The 21,818-nt window shown below is 40.8% G+C and overlaps 1 protein-coding gene across 2 annotated transcripts in view; it reads right to left on the bottom strand.

Moving 5' to 3' along the window:
* The window catches only part of PRKG2 (protein kinase cGMP-dependent 2), a 105,849-nt gene extending 89,283 nt beyond the window's left edge, over positions 1-16,566 (bottom strand). Inside the window, exons 1-2 of one of the 2 annotated variants that reach the window (XM_074324382.2) lie at positions 16,335-16,566; positions 2,593-3,066 (exon numbers count right to left, since the gene is read on the bottom strand). In XM_074324382.2, the coding sequence (XP_074180483.1) occupies positions 2,593-3,053 (461 nt within the window). In that variant the 5' untranslated portion in view covers positions 3,054-3,066; positions 16,335-16,566. Of the gene's footprint in view, positions 1-2,592; positions 3,067-15,912; positions 16,290-16,334 lie in introns of those variants that run through there. The other variant, XM_019720111.3, reaches the window with a different exon arrangement.
* Positions 16,567-21,818: the final 5,252 nt, after the last annotated feature.

Below are 21,818 nucleotides of genomic sequence, written 5' to 3' on the forward strand. Positions count from 1 at the left end.
TCATGTCTTCCTAATGTTGTTGATTGCAGGAGGGTGGAAAGGATCCCCTCATTTTCATGCTTGCAGTGAAATAGTCATCAGAAACAGCTTTTTCACACACACACACACACACACACACACACACACACACACACACAAGCCTGAAAAGCCTTCTGGCTTCCTGATCCAGTGTAGAGGAGGACTTTGTCCAAAACACAGTTGACATAGAGTAGTAGGAAAAAATTCAGTCATAAATTTAACCAGGAAATGTTATAAAAGTTTATAAATAAAGCATGAGAACGTAAAGATAACCGAAGCAACCATTTTGACTGGTATCCTACATACTCTAATCTCTAGCAGGAACTGCTTGGAAAAGTAGCCAAACCAATGGATACTGACATCATCCTTTTATCAGTGAATGATGGTCTCATCTTTTTTAATGTTTTAACTTCTAGAAAATTGTTTCTTATAAATTTTTTGACAGAATGTATGAAAGATATATGAAAACAACCCACATTTACTTATGGCTTTTCTCTAAAACTGAAACTATTTGAAAATGGAAAATTAATTGTGATATTGAGCACTTTATAAAAACTGGAAAATTAAAATCTCTGAATTGATGATGTCAAGTATCTGTGCTTAATCAGTTATTCTAGTGGTAAGGAGAGATATGACAGCAACACTGACTTATACCCATGTGGCTTCAACAGCTACCATGTCTTTCCTCTCCTGTGTCCCATTGACTACAGAGAAGTGGTCTGGCCCAGAAATTGTGCATAACTACTGATTTTCTTGGCCTGATTATAATAGAGTTAGTAAAGAAATACAAAGGAATATGCTTTTCTTGGATTGTTCAGTTACCTAACACCAGGAGAATAGTGTTTTGCTGCAAGATGGACTTAAGATTTGGAACAAAATAATTGAGCATAATCCTCACTCAAGAGGAGAAATCTGGTGAAATATGTAGGCAGAGGGTCAAAGAAGATGAATTGCTATTAAATTATCTCACATTCTTCCTAGATATACAAGCTCATTGCTATTTGAAAGATATTTTGTGGGTAAATAAGATATTTTGCTTATTATAGGTATATGATAATATAATGCATAATATGTAATATTGCTATGTATGCATATATCTCTGCTATATCAACAGAGAATACTGGATGATGTGCAATTTTTGAAAAACAAGCATAAGTTTATAACATTTATAATTTCTGAATTTGCACCATTAAAAATAAATAACTATTACTTTTGCAAAGGGAATAAATAATAATAAAACTCTTGGCTTAAAAACTCTCTTCTGAATTCTAATATTAATCACATGTGTTTCAACCACAGAGTATTATCATTAATAATCCAGCATGACTTGTTTCCTTAACAAATATTTATTGATCATTCACTAAGTGTCAAGTACCGTCAACAAATTAATGAATTAAACCTCCCTTTATATCTGTTGTCAAAATTAATCACTTATGTCAGATATTTTATCTTGATTGATAATACTTGTGTTGGTAAATAAATTAAATTTTTTTTAAAAATTTCACAAAACTTGCATTTTGCAAGAGAGATCCAGGCTCAGCCAGAACATTATCAAGGCAAAAGATTTAATTTCAATAAATAAATATTTACTCATTTAAAAGTAAATGCAGAAAGGAGACCCTAACTCATGATGTTTCTAGTCAATCTTTCCTGGTTAAGAAATTCAAACTTTAGCCAGAAAGGAAATGTATACACACACACACACACACACACACACACACCTTTCTGTGGTAAATATTTACATGTTCTTTTAAAAATCCTTATTTTTAAAATTAATTCTAGCTTTTAATTGTCACCTCTGCCTGAAACACCCTTTCTACCTAGTCTATGCTCTTTTCCCTTCTTTGGGTCTCAGTTAAAGGTCACCTCCTCAGCCAGGCCTCCACAATAATACAATTCTGTTGCCTCTTTGCCCTTCTCTCCCTCTAATCCCAGACGCCACCCACTATACTGTTGATTTCCTTTATATCATTTATCCCAATTAATAATTATACAATGCTTACTTGTTTCCATTCCCTGACAAAGGTTCTGTGTCTATATCTTCACTGACACATACTTAGCATTTAACATTGGTTGGAAGAAGGTAGTGCTCAATTTAAACTGTGGGGTAAATGAATGAATTCACCCCGGTTGGAGGCTCTAGCTTATTCCTCTTTCGTGACACCTACAGACTAAGTGCTAGGAAGTGGTCTTCATAATTCATTGTGATTTCTGTACACTTTTAAATCCATTCCTATGGAAAGAGAAAAGGATGGACTTCCTAAGAAAGCTACCTCTTTATTCCCTAGGGTTTTCGAAATACTGGAAATGGCTTTCATAACCTCAGATCTTCAGTTGTACACAACACAAATCAAAGTCCAGGTAAAGTGTAATTCCTGCTATAAAGAAAAGTTCTCCTTAGCAGGAGACCCTTTTGCAAAACACAACATTTCAGAAGCTCCTCTATCCCAAAATCTGAAAGGGTTAAGATGCTATTCACCATTGAGCAGGTTTAACTAATATCACTCCAAGTGTTTCACAATAGTAAAGCCATCTGAGTGGAAGGGGTTGGCTTTAATGATGGGAACTTCTTACCTGGAGTCCTTTCGAATTCTTGCTTTCTCAAATGAAAATTCAGGGGGTTTGTTGAGGTCATAGGTTCGGGTTGTTGGCTCAGCAGACACCCCAGCCTTTGCTCCCCTTCTGCTATGGAGAGAGACCAATCCTGAAGTCTTCCGGTGGACCTCAAGAGGCACTTTGTCTGGAGAGGCCGGAAGCAGGCTTCCTCCCTGGATGTGCACCACATCCTGAAGCTTGTTCAGCTGGATGCACTTGTTCTGGAGCTCCTCCGTGAGCTCTGCGATGGCCACAGTCTGCTTCGATATCTGTTCCCGCAGCTCCTTCAAATGGTACTCATGCTCCTGGTTCTCAGCTTCCTTCCTTCTCAGCTCTCTCTCTAGCTCTATCACCTTGCTCCGCAGGGCATCAATGGTGAGGTTCCCAGAGTGGCCATCTGGGTGCTTGGAATGTTTGGGTTTCACAGAACCATTTCCCATTTTGCTCAAGGACCTGAGAAAGAGCACAGAATTGGGAATTACCCAGTGGAGTTTCATGTCCCAACAGCCCCCGCCACTCCTCTCATTCTGATCTGTTTCATAAATAAAAGCATAGCAGATATCATTGCTTCATAAGCACTATTTTCCCCACACTTCCAAAAGGAAAACTATTGATCCATTTCTTTTATCCCACCATGAGGAGGGTCAGTGTTTGGTTTCATTGTTCCCTACCCCTTTCTTGGCACAAGTATCACACCTGAGCTTTTTGCACAAACGTCCTGTGTTACCTGCTGCTGTCTGTGGTCATTCTCTCCAGACAGCTATCAAAAGCACCACAACAGAGCTACAATTTGGATGTCAGCATGGCAAAGATAAAATGCAAATGAGCAGCTACAGCAGCAGAGGCTTGGAAATGTCATAACTCTCACAGCTCCCTGTGCAGTGACAATAGGAAACTTTCCCCACATTTGGAAAATAACACATCTGCATTCCTCGGGAGGAGGAGGCAGAGTTGGTGTTGCTTTATTAGCACTTTCTCCTGCCATATGTACTTGTTATGTTTTGCCTTTCTGATAATGCTGCCTGTTTAAAACTTCTGGATATGTGGCTACTAGAAGGTAGGATAGAGGTACAGGGATTCTTCCCCATCCTTTACTTTATACATCCTAAAGCCAAGGTTGTCCGAACAAGGATGACTGATGGCCCAAAGCTCCATTCTTTTCCTGTTAAGAATATCTGCAGTGTAAGCCCCAAAGTGGTCACTAATCCAGTCATTCTCAAGAAATGACACGCAAATCAGGATTATTAGGAATGGTTTTAGTTGATTTAGAAATATTTTTTAGTTCAAGAGCTATGTATTTGTTTTAGTATTCATTAGAAATATAAATTATGGGCACCACAAAATTGTGATTTCATTGATATTACTGCTTAAATGGAGGTTGAATTTGGTATTTAGGTTTACTGAATCAATTCAATTTATTTGTTGGAAAATAAATCACATGTAGATAATAAGCACATATGAGCAAAATAAAAAAACTCGAAAGGGTGAAGTTGGGAAGTGTCGCTTTGATTAATTATGATCAGTTGAAGTCTTTTTAGGCTGCCTATTAAAACTATACTTTTGCATGTGCAGTTTTTGACAGCTATAACCCAAGAAGCATATAACACTTATAAATGAAGTTTCAATTACCTCTCATTATCTAATACCAGAAGAGATAAATGAAATTTTGAAGTTATATTAAGCCACACATTCTCGCCCCTCTCTCCCTCCAAATTTCAAATGCAGAGAGAAATGAGATGTTCAGACTGATTTTACTAGGTCCACTGGAATAATTGTGACCCCTACAACAAAGGTATAAATGTAAAATAGCTTCTAAGTTCCAAATAAATGCAACCAAATAGCCAAGGCAGGTTGCCTAAGATGGATGGTACAAACAGAAAACAAATGTACTTATAAAAGTAATCTTGCAATACTCAACTCAGATATTCTTCAGAGAAATCAGGTTCAAAATAGTCGTTAATAAATATGAGCCTCCAGATAATTGCCTTAATATATTAAAAGATGTGGCAGGTTTAACCTCTAAGTATCTGTTGACTAGGCAGCATTTACTCTTCTAAGATACTAAGAATATTTACAAAGGTTGAGGAGACTAGAATTCAAAAAAGAGACTAGAGAGGTGAGGGATTTCTGGTCAAGATGGCAGAGTAGGTAAATGCTGTGCTCACCTCCTCTCAGGACTACATCAATTACAACTAAACCACAGAACAATCATTACTGAGAATTGCCTGAAGTCTAGCTGAAATGAAGCCCTACAACTACGGACATACAGAAGAAGCTACTTGGAGATGGCAAGGAGGGGCAGAGATGCAAAACAGGCTGGTCTCACACCCATGTATGACCATTAAAAATAGGGAGGGATATCTTGGCTGTGAAGGTAGCCTCTCTGAGGACAAAGGATCCCAGACCCTCCCCAGCCCAGGGTTTCAGTGCTAGGGAGAGAAGTTCCCATAACTTATGGCTATGAAAACCAGCAGAGTGAGACAAAGAATTGCTGGACTCCCAGGCCATCCTCTTAAAGGGATTTTCTCACTGAGGAACTCACTTGCTCTGAGTTCCAGCCATAGGGCATCAGTTCAAAAGGTTCCAAGGACATATGGGGAGGAACTGAGTTGTTTGGCTGCAGTTTGAGAGCTGTAGGAGCAGTGTTGTCCCGGATGGAGGAGCTGGCAGAAACCATTGTTTCTTTGTTGAGCCCGCCCCACTCTCTTCATGTAGACAGAGGCAGATGCCATATCTGAGTCTCCATCAAACTGGATATCACCTTTTGTCTTCCCTATCCTAATGATTCCCTGAGACCATGCCCCCACCCATTTTGGGGGTACACCTAAGCCTCTTCCAGTGGCTTTTCCATATAAATGGCCTGCCTTGGCTCATGTTGCAGACATTCCTAAAAATCTGTCAAAGGTTCACAAAATCTACCAAGCAGCATCTGGCTTTGGCATGTCCCATACCTTTGGCTGAGCAGTCCTAAGCCCACCACTAGTGCACCTTGGCCTCTTAAGGCACCTCCAAGCATAGTGTAGGTGGTGGCCATCTCTGGATTGCTTTGTGGCTCATGCCAGTTGACCCAGAGCGGGGCACAGACTGCAGCTGAACTTGGCCTACAGCAAGTTCTCTCCCAGGAGGCTCTGGGGCTGGCAGCCACAGTGGCCAACTTCAGACTGGGCTGGAGACTCAACCATCCACCGCCAAGGATGACACACCCAAAGGGCAGACTGCTCAGGCACCAGACCCCTGCTCTGTAGGGTCAGCCACTGCACAACTGCTCATCCACTGTAGTCACAGCCAGTCCTCACAACCAATCAGCCTGAGGGGCAATCCCTCCTATTGACATGCAAACAGCAATCAAGTCTCAGCTACAATAGTAGGACACACACAACCCACATAAGGGACACATCTGGAGTACCCAGCTCTGGTAACCAGGGAGACTGCACCACTGGGTCCCACAAGACACCTACTACATAAGGCCACTTTACTAAGACCAGGAGGCATAGCAGTTCTACACAGAAACAAACAGAGGGAGGCAGCCAAAATGGGGAGACAAAGAAACAGTTCCCAAATAAAAGAACAGAACAAACTCCAGAAAAAGAACTAAACAAAATGGAGACAAGCAATCTATCACACACAGAATTCCAAACACTGGTATAAGGATGTTCAATGATCTCAGGGAAAACTTCAACAAAGAGATAGGAAACATAAAAATAGGGATAGAAAACATAAGAACCACTCAGAAATAAAGAATACAATAACTGAAATGAAGAATACATTAGAGGGAAACAACAGCATATTAGGTGAAGCAGAGGATGGAACCAGTGATTCAGAAGATAAAGTAGCAGAAAACACCCAATCAGAACAGCAAAAAAAAAAAAAAATGAGGAGAGTTTAAGGGGCCTCTGAGACAACATCAAGAATACTAACATTCGCACCATAGGGGCACTAGAAGGAGGCGAGAACGAGCAAGGAATTGAAAACCTATTTGAAGAAATAATGATGCAAAACTTCCCTAACATAGTGAAGGAAATAGACATACAAGCCCAGGAAACACAGAGAGTCTCAAACAAGATGAACCCAAAGAGGCCCACACCAAGACACATCATAATAAAAATGCCAAAGGTTAAAGGCAAAAAGAGAATCTCAAAAGCAGCAAGATAAAACCAGTTAGTTACCTACAAGGGAGCTCCCATAAGACAATCAGCTGATTTCTCAACAGAAATTTTGCAGGCCAGAAGGGATTGGCAGGAAACATTCAAAGTGATGAAAAGTAAGGACCTACAACCAAGATCACTCTACTTAGCAAAGCTATCATTTAGAATCAAAGAATAGATAAAGAGCTTCCCAGACAAGAAAAATCTAAAGGAGTTCATCACCACCAAACCAGTATTACAAGGAATGTTAGAGGGACTTCTTTAAGACCAATAAATAAATAAATAAATAAATAAATAAATAAATAAATAAATAAATAATAAAATGGCAATAACTACATAAATATCAACAATTACTTTCAATGTAAATGTGTTAAACTCTCCAATCAAAACACAGGTTGGTTGAATAGCTGAATGGATAAGAAAACAAGACCCTTACATATGCTGCCTATAAGAGACTGACTTCAGATCAAAAGATACACACAGACTGAAAGTAAACGGATTCACCTAATTGGAATCCAAAACCTAATTGGATTCACTCTGCTTCCTGTACAAGACATTTCATTAAAATGGAAACAAACAAACAAAAAATCTGGGGTAGCAATACTTAGACCTTATAAAATTAGACTTTAAAACACGTGATAAAAAAGGACCCAGTAATCCCACTTCTGGGTATTTATCCAGAGAAACCCAAATGACTACTTTGAGAGGATCTGGGCATCAGTATATTCACTGCAGCATTGTTGACAATGGCCAAGATGTGAAGGCAGCCTGGATGTCTGTCAATAGTGAATGGATAAAGAGGAGGTGGTACATATATACAATGGACTATTACTCGGCCATGGGTGGGAATGGGTTCTCACCATCTGTGGTGGTATGAATGGACCTGGAGGGTATTGTGCTGAGTGGAGTATGTCAGACAGTGAAAGGCAGATGCAACGTGATTTCACTTATAAGTGGAATCTAAAGAACAAAGTAAACAAACAAGCAAAACACAAAGAAACTCATAAATACAGAGAACATTTTGATGATTGCCAGATGGGAGGGAGTTTGAGGGTGGGTGAAAAAGGGGAAAGGATTAAGAAGTACAAATTGGTTGTTACACAGTAGTCATGGGGATGTAGGGTATAGCATAAGGAATATAGTCAATATTGCAATATGGTGTCGGATGTGTAGTAGATTTATTGGGGTGATAGATGGGAAGGTGATTGAGGGACAGGGTGAGAAAGGTGAAGGGATTAAGAAGTACAAATTGGTACTTACAAGATAATCATGGGGATGTAGAGTAAAGCACAGGGAATACAGTCAATAATATGGTAATAACTATGTACTGTGCTAGGTGGACACTAGACTAGTCCGACAGATCACTTTTTAAATTACATAAATGTTTAACCACTATGCTGTACACCTGAAATTAATATAAAATAATAAAGAATGTCAACTGTAACTAAACAATATTAAAAGGCAAAAAAAGGTGAAGAGGAATAAGAGGTTCAAATTCCCAGGTATAAAACAAATAAGTCTTGGGGATGTAATGTACAGCATAGTAAATATAGTCAGTAATATTATTATAGCATGACATGGTGTCAGATGGTTGCGGGACTTATCATGGTGATCACTTCTTTAGGTATATAAATGTTGAATAATTATGGTATACACCTGAAACTAATGTAATGTGTATGTTAGCTATATTTTTAATAAAACTATTTAAGAAAAAGGAGATTAGAATTCAAAGAAGCAGCCCTGGTCACCCTTGTATCCCAAATAAACAATTCAGAAGATGTTAGATTGGGACCTAAGAATAAACTTGAATGAGATTCTGAATGACAAGCATGAGAAGGGTGCCCCCAAAGGTATCTAAAATTAATGTGTGCACAAGCTTTTAACATGCAGCTGTGAGCCATCTTCTAGACGCACATTTTTGGGTTACGGACAAGCATTCTTAAACCAAGCCAGGATGGAAAGGAGCGGAGTGGTCAGAGGAAATAAATTGCCTTATAAAGAACAAAAGTGAGGACAAAACTTTAGAATCTAATATTAAGCTAACAAGTCATTCTTTATTCATCGAACAATTGTTTACTAACAGGTACTATTAATTGTTATAGCACCTGTCACGTCCTGTATCAGGGGCATAGCTCCAAATTTGCAGTCAAATTTGACACAGAAAACAGTTCTAACACACTAAATATGAAAAGGCTTAGAATCATTTTTGTTCTATGTTTGGTATTTAAAACATTCTGTACCAATCCAATAATTTTACCAACCTGAAGCACAATTAAGTAGATGTTAACCTCTCCCAAAACACCAACTGTTCTCTGGTTTTATGAAGTCAGTTTGGAAGCTGTATAAATCTTTCAAGGTACTTAAAATTCCAAAAAGGGGTGAAACAAGAATAACTATCTCATCATTCAAGTCACTAATTTAAGATATGGAAGTAAGTTACTGAATGGCTCAATACTAAGTCTGATTTCTTAGTGAGTTCACCCATTTAAATTTTGTTGCCCCTCAAGCCAAAGCTTCAAGTTACTGGCTTCATAAAACCCAATTGGATTCACTCTGTTTCCTGTAATAGTCCCTAAGACAGATAAACTATTTCTCAAATATGTATTGCTAGCCACAAGGAGAACTGAACCACAGGACATTGCTCCATCAATCTAGCAACTATAGGTTATTAGAATCATTCTTAAAATCAGAAGGCAGCAACTAAAGCACTAAGAAATCAGCTTGGAGACAAAGATCAGAATTTCACATGAACAATGGAGGGTAGCTATCCAGGGTAGGAAAATAATGTGCCCTCTCCTAGCTATGAATTACTTAGAATCCTTGGTTTTCTAATCCAGATAATGGATATAATTATATCCATCTAATAGGGTTATTATGAAGATTTTGTTAGAAAGGCATCCTGAGCAATGGCTGGCATGTAGTAAGTACCAAGTAGCTCTTACACTATGTGACTAGACAAGGCACTTAGTGTCCTGATGTGAGGATATGCCTGGGGCGGATCATTGCTGGGTAGGATAGAAGTCTAATAAACTGGAAGTCTTCCAGATGGGAGGTCTTTAAAGATGCAAATTATTCCCCTGGAAGAGAAGGCTTTTATGTGTCTGAATTATATCTTTGAGTAAGAAAAGAGGTCATTCTGAAACAAAGAGACTGGGAAACCTTCCCTATTAAGGGAAGCCCACCAAAAGATGGAGATGAGAAATCATGAATCACTCAGCCCACGTTCCAGGGCTACAAGGACTCTTCCTTTGTAATTCCCTCATGGAGCCTCTATCAATTTACATGCATTACAATGAGCTCCTTAATCCAAAATGACCCACCTAATTATCTTTGAAGGCAACAAAAACACGGTTCACTGTGAAAGCAGTATTCTACGGCCTAGAACTGGAGAGAGGAATAGAACAAGAGGTGGCATTTAGCCAGAAGAGAGGAAACTTATATAAAATTATCAATTATTATTACATTAAAATTTAATCACTATTTAGGAAATGTCACCTACAAGAGGTAAGTAGAAAAGACTAAGCACAAGCAAAATTTACTTTTGCAGGCTTTTGCAGGTAGATTAACACCTGGCAACCACTGTGGGAGGAATTAGGCTTTTATTGTCTATTTTTCCTCCAGCCCTTAAGTAATTGGAAACCAAAATCTTGGCTCTGATCTAGAAAATATCTATTTCTCTACCCATCTGGAGTCTGATATATAAATATATAAATATAAAAATATATACATATATATCTGTAAATATGGGAGATGGAATAGTGATGACTAAGAGTCCCTATCAAGCATTTTCACTTAATACTTATTTGTCCTTGGGCATGACGTTGGGGTTGAGTATCAATAATAGAAGAGGGAGATAGACACATAGATAGATCAACAAACAGATAAAATATTCTTGCATGTCATGTAGACCTGTTAGAGGGTTAAATAAGATAAACCATAATAATCATTTAGCACAGTGCTTGACAAATAGTATATGTATAATAAATATTAAATATAATTATTATTATTACTGTAACATTACCCAATAAAATAACTCGTCTTAGTAGAAAAACATATTGATCAAAAAATATGTACTAGACCAACACAATATTATAGGAAAACAAAGTCAGAATGCTGATACAACCAGACTTCAAGACTTACTATAAAGCTACAATAATCAAGACAGTGTGGTATTGGTAAAAGAACAGACAAATGGATCAACGGTTTTGAATAGACTCACACAAATACAGTCAACTGACCTTTGAAAAAGGAGTAAAGGAAATTCAATGAAGAAAGTATAGTCCCTTTAGCAAACTGTATTGGAACAACTGGACATCCCATATGTAAAGAAAATAAAATGAATCTAGACACAGACTTTATATCTTTCATAAACCTTAGCTCAAAATGGATCAAAGACCTAACTGTAAAACAAAACTATAAAACTGCTAGTAGACAATATAGGGGGAAATCTAAGTGATCTTGGATTTGGTGATATTTTTAGATAAAATATCAAAAGCATAATCCATGAAAAATTGATGGGTTGGACTTCATTAAAATTGAAAATGTCTACTCTACATACAGAATGAAACAACAGCCACAAGCTAGGTGAATGTATTTATAAAATACATATCTAATAAAGGACTAGTATCCAAAAATATACAAATAACTCAACAATAAGAAAACAAATAACCAAGCTGAAAACTGGGCAAAACTATAAACAGACACCTACTACAGAAGAAACACACATGTAAATAAAGATATGAAAAGATGGCCAACATCATATGTCATTAGGTAATCTCAAATTAAGACAACAAGATACAATTACATACTTACTAGAATGGCCAAAATCCAAAACACTGACACCACTAAATGCTGGAGGAGATAATAAACAGCAGGCAGTTTCATTCATTGTTAGTGGAAATGTGAAATGATACAACCACTTTGGAAGATAATTTGGCAGTTTCTTACAAAGCTAAATAATCATATGATCCAGCAATTATGCTCCTTGCAATTTATCCAACTGCTATGAAACCACATGTCCACACCAAAACCTGCACATGGATGTTTATAGCAGCTTTATTCATAAGTGCCAAACCTTAGAAGCAATGAAGATGTCCTTCAAATGGATGGATGGATGAACAAACTGTGGTATACCCAGACAATGAAATATTATTCTGTGATGAAAACTAATAATTATAAAACCATGAAAAGACATGGAAGAACTTTAAATGCATATTACTAAGCGAAAGAAGCCAATCTGAAAAATCTACATTCTGTATGATTCCATCTATATAACATTCTGGAGATACCAAAACTTGGGGACAGTAAAAAAAAGTCAGTGGTTGTGAGGGACTTGCAGAGAGGGAGTAAAGAACGAATAGGTGGAGCATGGCAATTTTAGGGCAGTGAAACTATTCTGTGTGACACTATAATGATGGATACATGTCATTATATATTTGTCTAAACCCATAGAATGTGCAACACAAAGAATGAACCCTATTGTAAACTATGTACTTTAGTTAATAATAATGTATCAGTCTTGGTTCAATTGTAACAAATGGACCACACTGATGCAGGATGTTAAGAATATGGAAAGGGCTGAGGTAAGGGGAGTATACGGAAACGCTGTACTTTTTACCTAATTTTTCTGTAAGCCTAAAACTGCTCTAAAAAATAAAGCCTATTAATTAAAGAGATATACTAAGGAATGAATGCAAGAAAGCTGATAGCACATCCAGGGAACAGGCTGAAATGCATGATGGGTAAAGGAGAGTGATGAGAAACGAGCCTGAAAAAGTAAGATACTGGAGTAAGATACTGAAAAACTTCATATGCTATGTTATGGTATCTGCATTTTAGTGTAGGTGAAGTTTCTTTCAAGTTGTATGGGCATATTTGTCCTCTAGAAAAATAATTTTCTTGGCAATAAATATGGAATGGAGTGAAAAGAGTTTAGAGGAAGAAAAACTAAGTAAAAGGCTGTTGCACCAAGCCAACTAAGAGGTAATGAGAACAGGATGAATACCAGAGTCCCAACCCTAGTCTAATGTCTTGAACTTCTCGAACTCAAGAAAAAATATATCATCTCCAGTAGCCAGAAGAGAAAAACATTATCATAGGGGATTAGGTAAAAGTTATGGCTACAGGTAACTGCAATTTCTTTCCCTTCAACAAATCGTGAAAAGTAGAATAGATTCTTTTTCATGATATGGGGCAGTTTAGCCTAAAACTAGAGGAGGGAATTATATAGGCTTTTATAGTCTTCTAGGTATACATGAAACTGATGCATTTGGCGTTAACCTTAACTTTGTTTCACCCAAGTCATTTTAGAAAACAATTAACCATCAGTGAATATATAAATCACTGCTTCTCCTCCCAGAGGTAAACCACAGAGAAGTCCATGTGAGAAACAGCGCCATTCCATATGAATGCCACAATTGAAAGCATCTGTCCATCTGCTCTTGTGACTGTTGACCGGAGGCTCAGTTTTGAATCTACTGCTTGTTTTCTCAGTCCACGTCATCTTAATTTAGAGAGTAATCTTCTCTTGTTAGACAGTCATACAAGCTACTTATTGTACCAGTTTCAGTTATTCCAGAGGTTGACTATCTCTTTGAAGTGCCCCTCCCCACAGCAGAATGTTCACAGCAAATTTTATAAATGCCATATAACTTATATTTTCACTGCCAGATTTGGTGGCATTCCATCCAACTATTTTTGGTTAATACCATATCAGATAAACAGTTAAAAACCCAGAAATGTGATTTTATAGATGTAGGTCAGGAGATTGCAGCTTATAGAACTTGAGTGGTGATAAGGAGAAATAAAGATTTAGAAGTTTCCATTGTGGCCCCTGGGTAAGAAGTGATGTCATTAACCAAACTGAGGAGCAGATTTGAGGGATAAGACAGTGAGTTTAATTTTGAACACGCTCAGTTTGAGGGACCCAGGGAAACTTCAGAGTAGAGGTGTTCAGTAGGCAGTAAGAAATGAGGGATCAGAAAATCAGAAGAGGGGAACTGAAAATATTTAGTGATCACTGATATGGAAATAGAAGCTGAAGAAGGGGATGAAAGTGCCAGGAGATTGGCAATTAGGAGAGGAACAGTATCTAGGCCTATATGAAGTCTGAAAGAAAAACTAGAGGTAGGGTAAGAAGAAGCTATTGCTTTGGTAAAAGTAAGACAGGATGTGGAGGGATTCATAGTAAAAGACAAGCATGGCGGGAGGAGTACTGCAGGGGCACAATCTCTAAATGTGGTAATTACATGGGTGTAACCAAGAGGAGAGTCAAAAGTGGTTCCAATGTTTTGATCTAGGAAGGCTTGGAAGAAGATAGTACTATGAGCTCATAGTGACTGTGACGCTGACCAAAGTCGGGGGGATGGGCACACTTTCTGGAGATGATCAGGAGTTGGCGTGTTGAGTAGTTTGAGGTGCCTGTGGGTCGTCAAGCTGGAAATGTCTAGCAGACAGTAGCAAAGAAGAAAGGTCAAGGCAAGAGACCTCTTCACCGAGGTAAGAATTGAAGTCCCATTATGAGATGAGATCACTACGAGACAAAAGAAAGGAATGCCTCCATCACCATGTATGGACATTTAGATAATAAATACCTGTGGATATCATTTATAGGTGAATATGAGGAGAAGCAAATAACAAATATGGTGAAAGAAGTGTACAAATGAGAGATGTAGGAGAAGTACCACAGAGGCCATGAAGGTAAGCTTTTCCAGAACGAAGCGGGTTGCAGTTCACATTCCACAGACATATGAAAGCCAACGAGATCAGAGGGGAAAGCACTGACTTTTGCCTTTCATGTAACAGTTAGGATAGAAATTTGATTACAAAGGACCATGGAAAGAGCAGATGCTGGGAGTAGGGAGCTCAGGATGGTATCATGGTTCATGAAATGGGTTTTTAGAATAGTGGGAACCTGACGGTTATTAGTAAACTCAGAATAATGAAACAGTGAAGACAGAGAAAATAAAAACATGGGAAAAGAGGGGATACTTGATAGGAGAATCGTCTAGAGGACGCAAGACAATATGGGATCAACAGACTTGGGTAATATCCAGGCAATAGATGCCTTCATTGTGAGACGAATTAGCCTCACGTGTAAGAATTGCAGAGGAGTGAAGTATTTCACATAAAAGAGAAAAATCTCTGTGCATAATCTTTTTACGTCCTTTATTCTTAGGTGCACAATGTTCCAATGAGGAGAATAGCCTTCAATTCTCCAAAGAGAATTCTCCACCATAGCAGCTCCTCCTGTGCAAAAGTAAACAGGAGTACTGGCAACAGATACTGTATGTAAGTGGGATGATAACCTTAGGTAGGCATTAAATAGACGCTTGCAAAGAAAAGAGACAGTAATTTCTAATGAACTGGGGCGGGGCAGGTGTGTGGTTGCTCTCTTCCTTTATGAGAAAAAAAAAAAAATCCCTGGGAACTTCGGGAACAAAATGAAGGTAAGGAAACCAAGGAGTTTGTCAGACCTTTCTACCCGTTAATGCTGCCCGCGTTGTTTCTTTCTATTCTAAACCCTGGCCTCAACTGCTTTGGATTTGCACTCGAGTTCTTCCCAAACTGGAACCCATTGATTTTTCTCTCATCCCCGAAGTGGCTGATGTATTGTTTTTGTTTGCTCTTGTTTCTTCATCACCAGGAAATACAGAGCACAAGACGTGACGGCGCCTTACGGTGCAGAGAGTGCCTCAGTACACCCACACAACTTTACAAGGACTCCTAAAGTCCTTGCCAGCGTATTCGTCTCCTAGCAGCTACCCGAAGCCTGGCGAAGCGGAGCCGGAGCGCACGCCCTGACAGCCGCGCCAAGCCCCCAGCCAGGGCTGCTCCAGGCTAAAGGCGTGAGAACCCTGAGGAATCCCCACTGGAGATGAGCTCCCCACCCCCAGCTCCCCCGCACTCCCTACTCTCCCCCACTCCCACCACTAGCCGAGCTGTTTAAAATCAAGCAGCTTTCCTCTGGCTCCCGGAGCTCGCGAAACGCTGTCACACCAAGCGAACGCAATGTGTGCACAAGTCCACAGCAAACAGCACACGCACAAGACCAGCTGGGTGTGGAACAGAGGCGCACAGCAGGCACGCGCGCGCACCCCGACCTCATCCTCCCAGCGCACCCCCTACGCCCAAGCCCCCAACCCTCGAACCTCACCAGACAGCCGGGTAACTTTCCAGGTGCGCAGCTTGTCACCCCCGCGCAGCCGCCCCTGCGTCTCCGCGTACTCTCCCACGCCGCCCTCCCCAGCCGCCTGCGGCGCTGGAGCCGAGCTCAGGTCAGCTCAGCCTTCCTGGGCGGTGAGCAGGACGCGCCGCGCCGACCCGGGGCTGCGGGCGCCGCGGCTCGGGCTCTGTAGAAGCTGGGGGTGCAGGCGAGCGCGCTGCGGGCAGAAGCTGCGGCTTCGGTGCTGCCGCCCAGCTCCACCGCGGGGGCCGGTGCAGAGGAGACACGCAAGGAGGGAGGGAGGGAAGAAGGGAGGAGAGGAGGAGAAGGAGGGGGGCAGAGGTCAGCCGGGGCAATGGTGTGGAAGCGCAGGGAGCCGTCCTCCCTAAAAGTGGGGTCACCGGCGCGCGCACCTTCACTTCCGAGACCAGCCTGCGGCAACAACCGCAGTCTGCACTTTACACCGTACACCGTCCAGAGTGAGGCAACTTAAGTAGGGAGATAACATCGTGGTTGTAAGCATTTTTTTCCCATGTTGTTATTATTTCTATTTCAAGTGTGTGAGACGAGCGGAGAGGAAAGTTCAGGGAGGTGTTCCTCTCTTCCGTCCCCTCCCTTTCCCCCACCCCTCCAGTCTGTTTTCGCGGCAGGCTCTCTCCCACCTCGCTTTCCTTCCCAGAGCGCAAACTAGAGCACGTATCCTGGACGTGCTGTCTTCTGTCACACCAGTGCCCTTCTGGAAGACACGTGACCCCAGGGCAGCTTGGCGATGCCCTCTTCCTAGACTCCGAAGCTGTAACTTGCATCCAGTTTGCCGCCAATTCACGTGATGCTGGGGGCAGTGGTTTGAACTGAGTTTCAAGGTACAGAGATTATACCTTCCTTCGGAATCTGAAAGTCTTTTGGCAGGGAACTTTCTTGATCACCCAAGCTCTCCCCGTCGCCTTTTGATTACATGTTTTTTCCCCTGAGGTTTGCACTATGGTTTTCTAAATATATGTATACCCCACCACATTATTTGCTGTGCTCCGGAGTTGTAAGATCTTCGTGTGGCTTTCCCCCTTCCCTCCTGCCCCCAGAGGAATTTCACTGGCAAATCCGCGAGGACAAGGGCAGTTTAGTGTTGAGGAATGGCAAGTACAGTGAAGGTCTATTCTTCACTGTGCTTCTAGAGAATGTTAGAACCCAGCTCTCTTGGGTTTTAAGCCACGTGGTGGCAGCTCATGTAACACTGGTCTGCACTAGTACATACATAAACGTATAGAAACGAGGCCCATGTAAATACTATGTCCAATGGGGCCATTACATTTCAGAGGAGGAAGAATGCAGTCCTGTTTGTTGTCGTGGTAATTAGGGGGAAAAATAAGAAAAAATACAAAGTACTTTTTCATGAACATATGCCATTTTGTGCAGGCCTTCAGAACAGAACGACTAGAGGAGATGGTGATAGGGAAGAATTCCACTGGAAAAGGGAAAATAAAGAAGTCATTGTTAAGTCACTGTAATAATGGCCTTTTAAGTCAATGGACTGGCTATTTATATAGAGAGTTTAACAGCAAAGAAAAGAAAAACAAAGAGTTTCAAAGTCCATACATTTCATTTAGTCCAGTTCTTTTTGTTTTTTAAACTGTGGGTTGCTAAGTAATGGGTCCAAAAATTGATGTATTGGGTCAAAGCTTGCATGTTTTGAATGAAATAGAATAAAAATATCAGAGTACATCACACATGGTAAAAGTATGCTCTATAAATCTCTCATTTCAGTTAAATATGTGTGTCCTGGGTCAACCACGTAATTGTATTTTCTTATTGTTCCTCAAGGTAAGAACTTGGAAGCCATTGGTGTGGTGAAGGCTGCTGCCCGGGGCCACCCAACTAGTCAGAGTTTGAGGGGAGAACACAGTTCCTTCCCAGTGATATGTGCTCTGTCAGTAATACTATGCTGAATTGTAGAGATCAGGGAGGAGGTTGAGGAGAAGGAGGAGGAGAAAAGTGACCATTTTTGAGCCCTTTATTCATTCTTTCATCAAATATGCTTGAACAGATCCTACGCCTCAGGCCTGGTGCTAAAATCTGCAAATTCAATGGTGAACAAAATTAACATGTGATCTTAGCAATCTAAAATCTACAATTCAGTGGGGGTAAATAGATATTAAACAAACAAACACAAAAGTAACTAGTGTATACATGGTAAATGCTATAAAGAAAAATATGAAAGCAAAAACTATGGGGTTATCACTTAGATGTAGGAGGCTGACATTAATAATTAACTCAATTTAAAATGTCTTAAATGATAAGGAAATTTATTGTTTCATATGGCTAGAAGTTCCAAGGTCGAAAGGCTGTAGCAGGTGAATTCAGAAACTCAGCGATGTCAGGGAAGGCCCCACCCGGGCTGTTCCCCGTTATTCCCCCTGCCGTCTCCTGCCCACCAGCTTTGTACCTGGGACTACGCCACCTGTGGTCCCAGGATGGCTCCCAGCAGCAGTCCCTGTTGGCACAGACAATCCTGACAATACCTCATGGTAGCAGATTGTGTCCCTTCTCAAGAGTGAGGAAATCTTTCTCAGAAGTTTCCAGTAGCTGTCTTCTTACCTGTCATTAGTCCAAACTGAATCACATGCCCACACCTAAAGACTCAGAATGAAGCAGGGATTATTGCAACTGGCTTAAATACTTCAGTATTTGCTCCTGAACTCTTCAGGATTGAGGAGCTGACACGGAACAGAAAGGGAAGATAGCAATCGATGCTGGGTAGGCAATCCAAAGTCTGCCGTGGAGGCCCAGGGATGACTCCTCTGAAAAAAATGGCATTTAAATTCAAAATGAGTAAGAGCAAGGAGTGAGGAGTAAGCACCTTCTGGCAGAAGGCATTATGTGTATGTGGTCTGTGCCATGTGTTAAAGGCATATGTGCAATTTCTTATCTATTCTGTCAACCTGAGTTGTTAAATGGCACCTCAGGAAACAAGCTCAATGAGTTAAACAACTTGATCAAGTTCACAGAGCTAATAAATTGTGGAGCCCATCTAACTCCAGAACCTATAATCTTGACCTCTTCTGCCTGTATGGAGACAGTGGGAAGCCGAAATCCACTGGCCTTTCCTGGCCATTGCCTGAGGAACACAGCCCCCCTCCAGATCTCCTCTGCAAGGTTTCTCTGGGTCCACTGGTCATGCAGGACATATGTTCATGAACAAATCCCCACAGGGTGTGCCTCTGGTCCACTAGGCACCATGGTCTCCCCCAAGGACTGTGGCCAGAGCACGCGGGCTCTCAGGATGTCCAAGCTCAGAGAGGGCCTTTAAAAAGTGGCAAGTAAAATGCCCACCTTCATGCTACACACAGAGAAGTCCCCAAAGAGCCTGTTTGATAGATACCACACAGTTTTTTCTACTTTCTCTTTCTTACATGAACCTGCATCTAAGGAACTGAGCTGGGAACAGTACCTCCGTGTTGAACTCAGACTCCCAAGCTTCTGGATCACTAAGTTCTGGTTCAAGCCCTCCAGCCTGAACTCTGTTTTCTTGAGATAAATTCTTTCACAGAAGGCTCTACAGTTGCCCTGACATAGACTTCTGTCAGTCCACCTCATCAGATTAGCCTTTGTGCTCATGTTTGAACCTCAGCTCAGAGCACCCCAAGGCACAAGCCAAACTCTTTTCCATGTGTCATCAGAAGATTCCCTGAGGACACGAGACAGAAAAAAACACTCTCCTGGTGGGTTCCACTCCACTCCACTTTCTCACCATCTCTCTGGTTTTGCTCCCTTCCCTGCTTTCTTCTTTCATTTGTCTTCTGACTTGCTTGTCTTACCACATAGACCCCATGGGCAGCCATTTCAATTGCTAAGGCTAGAACCATAGGTTACTGTGCCCTTCTTTCATATACATTAGTTTTGCTGTAACCCTAACCCAGGATAAATACCACCATTTGCCTTTGGTGTTCCTGCTTCCAGTGCCAGCATTCCTCTCTATGGTTATGAAACTGGGCCAATTGATTCTACCGCAGTTCTTCTGTTAGCTAACCTCCCGGCAGCCAACAATCCCTTTATTCATATCAAAGCCATTTATGTATTTCTTTCATGAAGTCTCACTGATTCTGCAGGATAGTGGTTCTCTGCTGTGATTCCAAGTCACAAATACTTGTTAACTTGTCTATCTCCCTCATTGGACTTCAGAGCAGGGACTTTGTTGTATTGACTCATATCTTCAGAACATTTATAGCTCAAGTCTTTAAAAAAAAAATCAAAAAAATATTTTCACTCTTCAATCTACTCTCTCTATTTTCTTTAAAATATAAAACAAAACCTGTTTATCAAGATACTAGAGACTTGAGAGAGGACCCTAGCTCAGTGTCTCTACTTCCTCTGTGGGAGCTCATTACTAACATCACACTAGGCTTACCTCTGGGAGCACATTCTCCATCCTACCCCTGTCTCTCTGAGAAGACAATGGCTTCTCATTTGCAAATCACTCCCTGCTGATCCCTGGGGAGAGGAGGATGAGCCCCATGGGCACTGATTCACAGCACATCTGGGAGGTTTTCACAGCCCTGCCAGGTAGTAGCCAGAACCTACAAGTGTCCCCCATTTTTAATTGACTGGTCTCTTGTCCATGCTTTCCTTGAATGTCCTCCCTCCTCTACTCCCTTCCTTCTGCCTCTCTCACTCCTTCTCTCTTTTCAGCTTCACTCACTACTTCTAGGTACCTTTTCTTCAGAATTCCCATAAAACTGCATTTTATCTCAGCCCTTCTGACCGTATTTATCACTTTCTATTTGTATTATTGTTATCTATGTACATTTCTTATCATTCCTGCTTGACTGTAAATACCTAGAGGACATGGTTCACTGATTTATCTTTGCTGTTATCTCTCACAGCACCTACTACAGGTCCAGATGCAAGGGATAAAGACAGCCATGACTCATTACCCAGAAGAATCGTACATATGTTTCTGAAATTCGATAGAAAGAATTTGAAGTATGTTCTTGATTTTCCTTCTGGAATATAGATAATTGTTTGGAATAATGACATAATTCAGAAATTAATAATCTGCCTAATTAATTAGGTAATAGTAAATTGCTCTATAAAGACAATATACAAATATATTTCATTTTCTATTTCGGTCTTCATGTACTGAGTTTCAGTCCATAGTGCACTGACTTTCCTAAATGGTGATTTTTCCCCTAATTATGGGTGCTTATTAAATAATGTAGCCAGTGTACACTCACTATGCACTAGACTCATTTGGCATCCTCTGACATTTCAACGTTGTGGACTGTTTAATCCAGTACTTTGACCTCTCAACGCCTTAGACCTCATATCCAATATCCTTCATTTCCACTCAGCTTCAGCCATCAACTCCCACAGCTACACCTGGAATCGCCCCTAAAATCACTAATTCAGATAATGTATGTACACCCTAGATCAGTTCGGCCCCACCTGCGTCTCACCTGCAATGGTCACAGCAGAGCCTTATGGTTGTAAAGCCCAGGGTAATGCTGTCACCAACCTCAGCCTCCACTAGAGTGAGAACTAAAGCAGCATGGCCTCCATAACAGAGGAAGCCTCAGTAGCTCCAGTTCCCAGGTCTGACTCGACCGGACCCACAGAAGCTCTGGCTTCCCTAGTGACTGCTTGGAGGGGCCCACACCATACCCCAGAAATAGAGTGGGATTAGTGCTCTGTGGAGCCAACTTGGACCATTGAGAAACGGGAGCCGGGAAGAAGTCAGCAGATATTTGCTCAGCTTTCCTGCCCACCCCAGAGCTATTCAAAGATGCAGTGCTTCTGTACATCTGCAGCTCTAGCATGACTTTATTTTCTAGAAAAGCTATGGACAGATTGGTAAAGCACCTCGAATCTGCTTTTTCTCTTTCTCTCCCTCATTTCCCTTTTCC

Source organism: Rhinolophus sinicus, chromosome 1 (assembly GCF_057876585.1).
Source record: "Rhinolophus sinicus isolate RSI-liver-muscle chromosome 1, RSI-T2T, whole genome shotgun sequence".
NCBI lineage: Eukaryota > Metazoa > Chordata > Mammalia > Chiroptera > Rhinolophidae > Rhinolophus > Rhinolophus sinicus.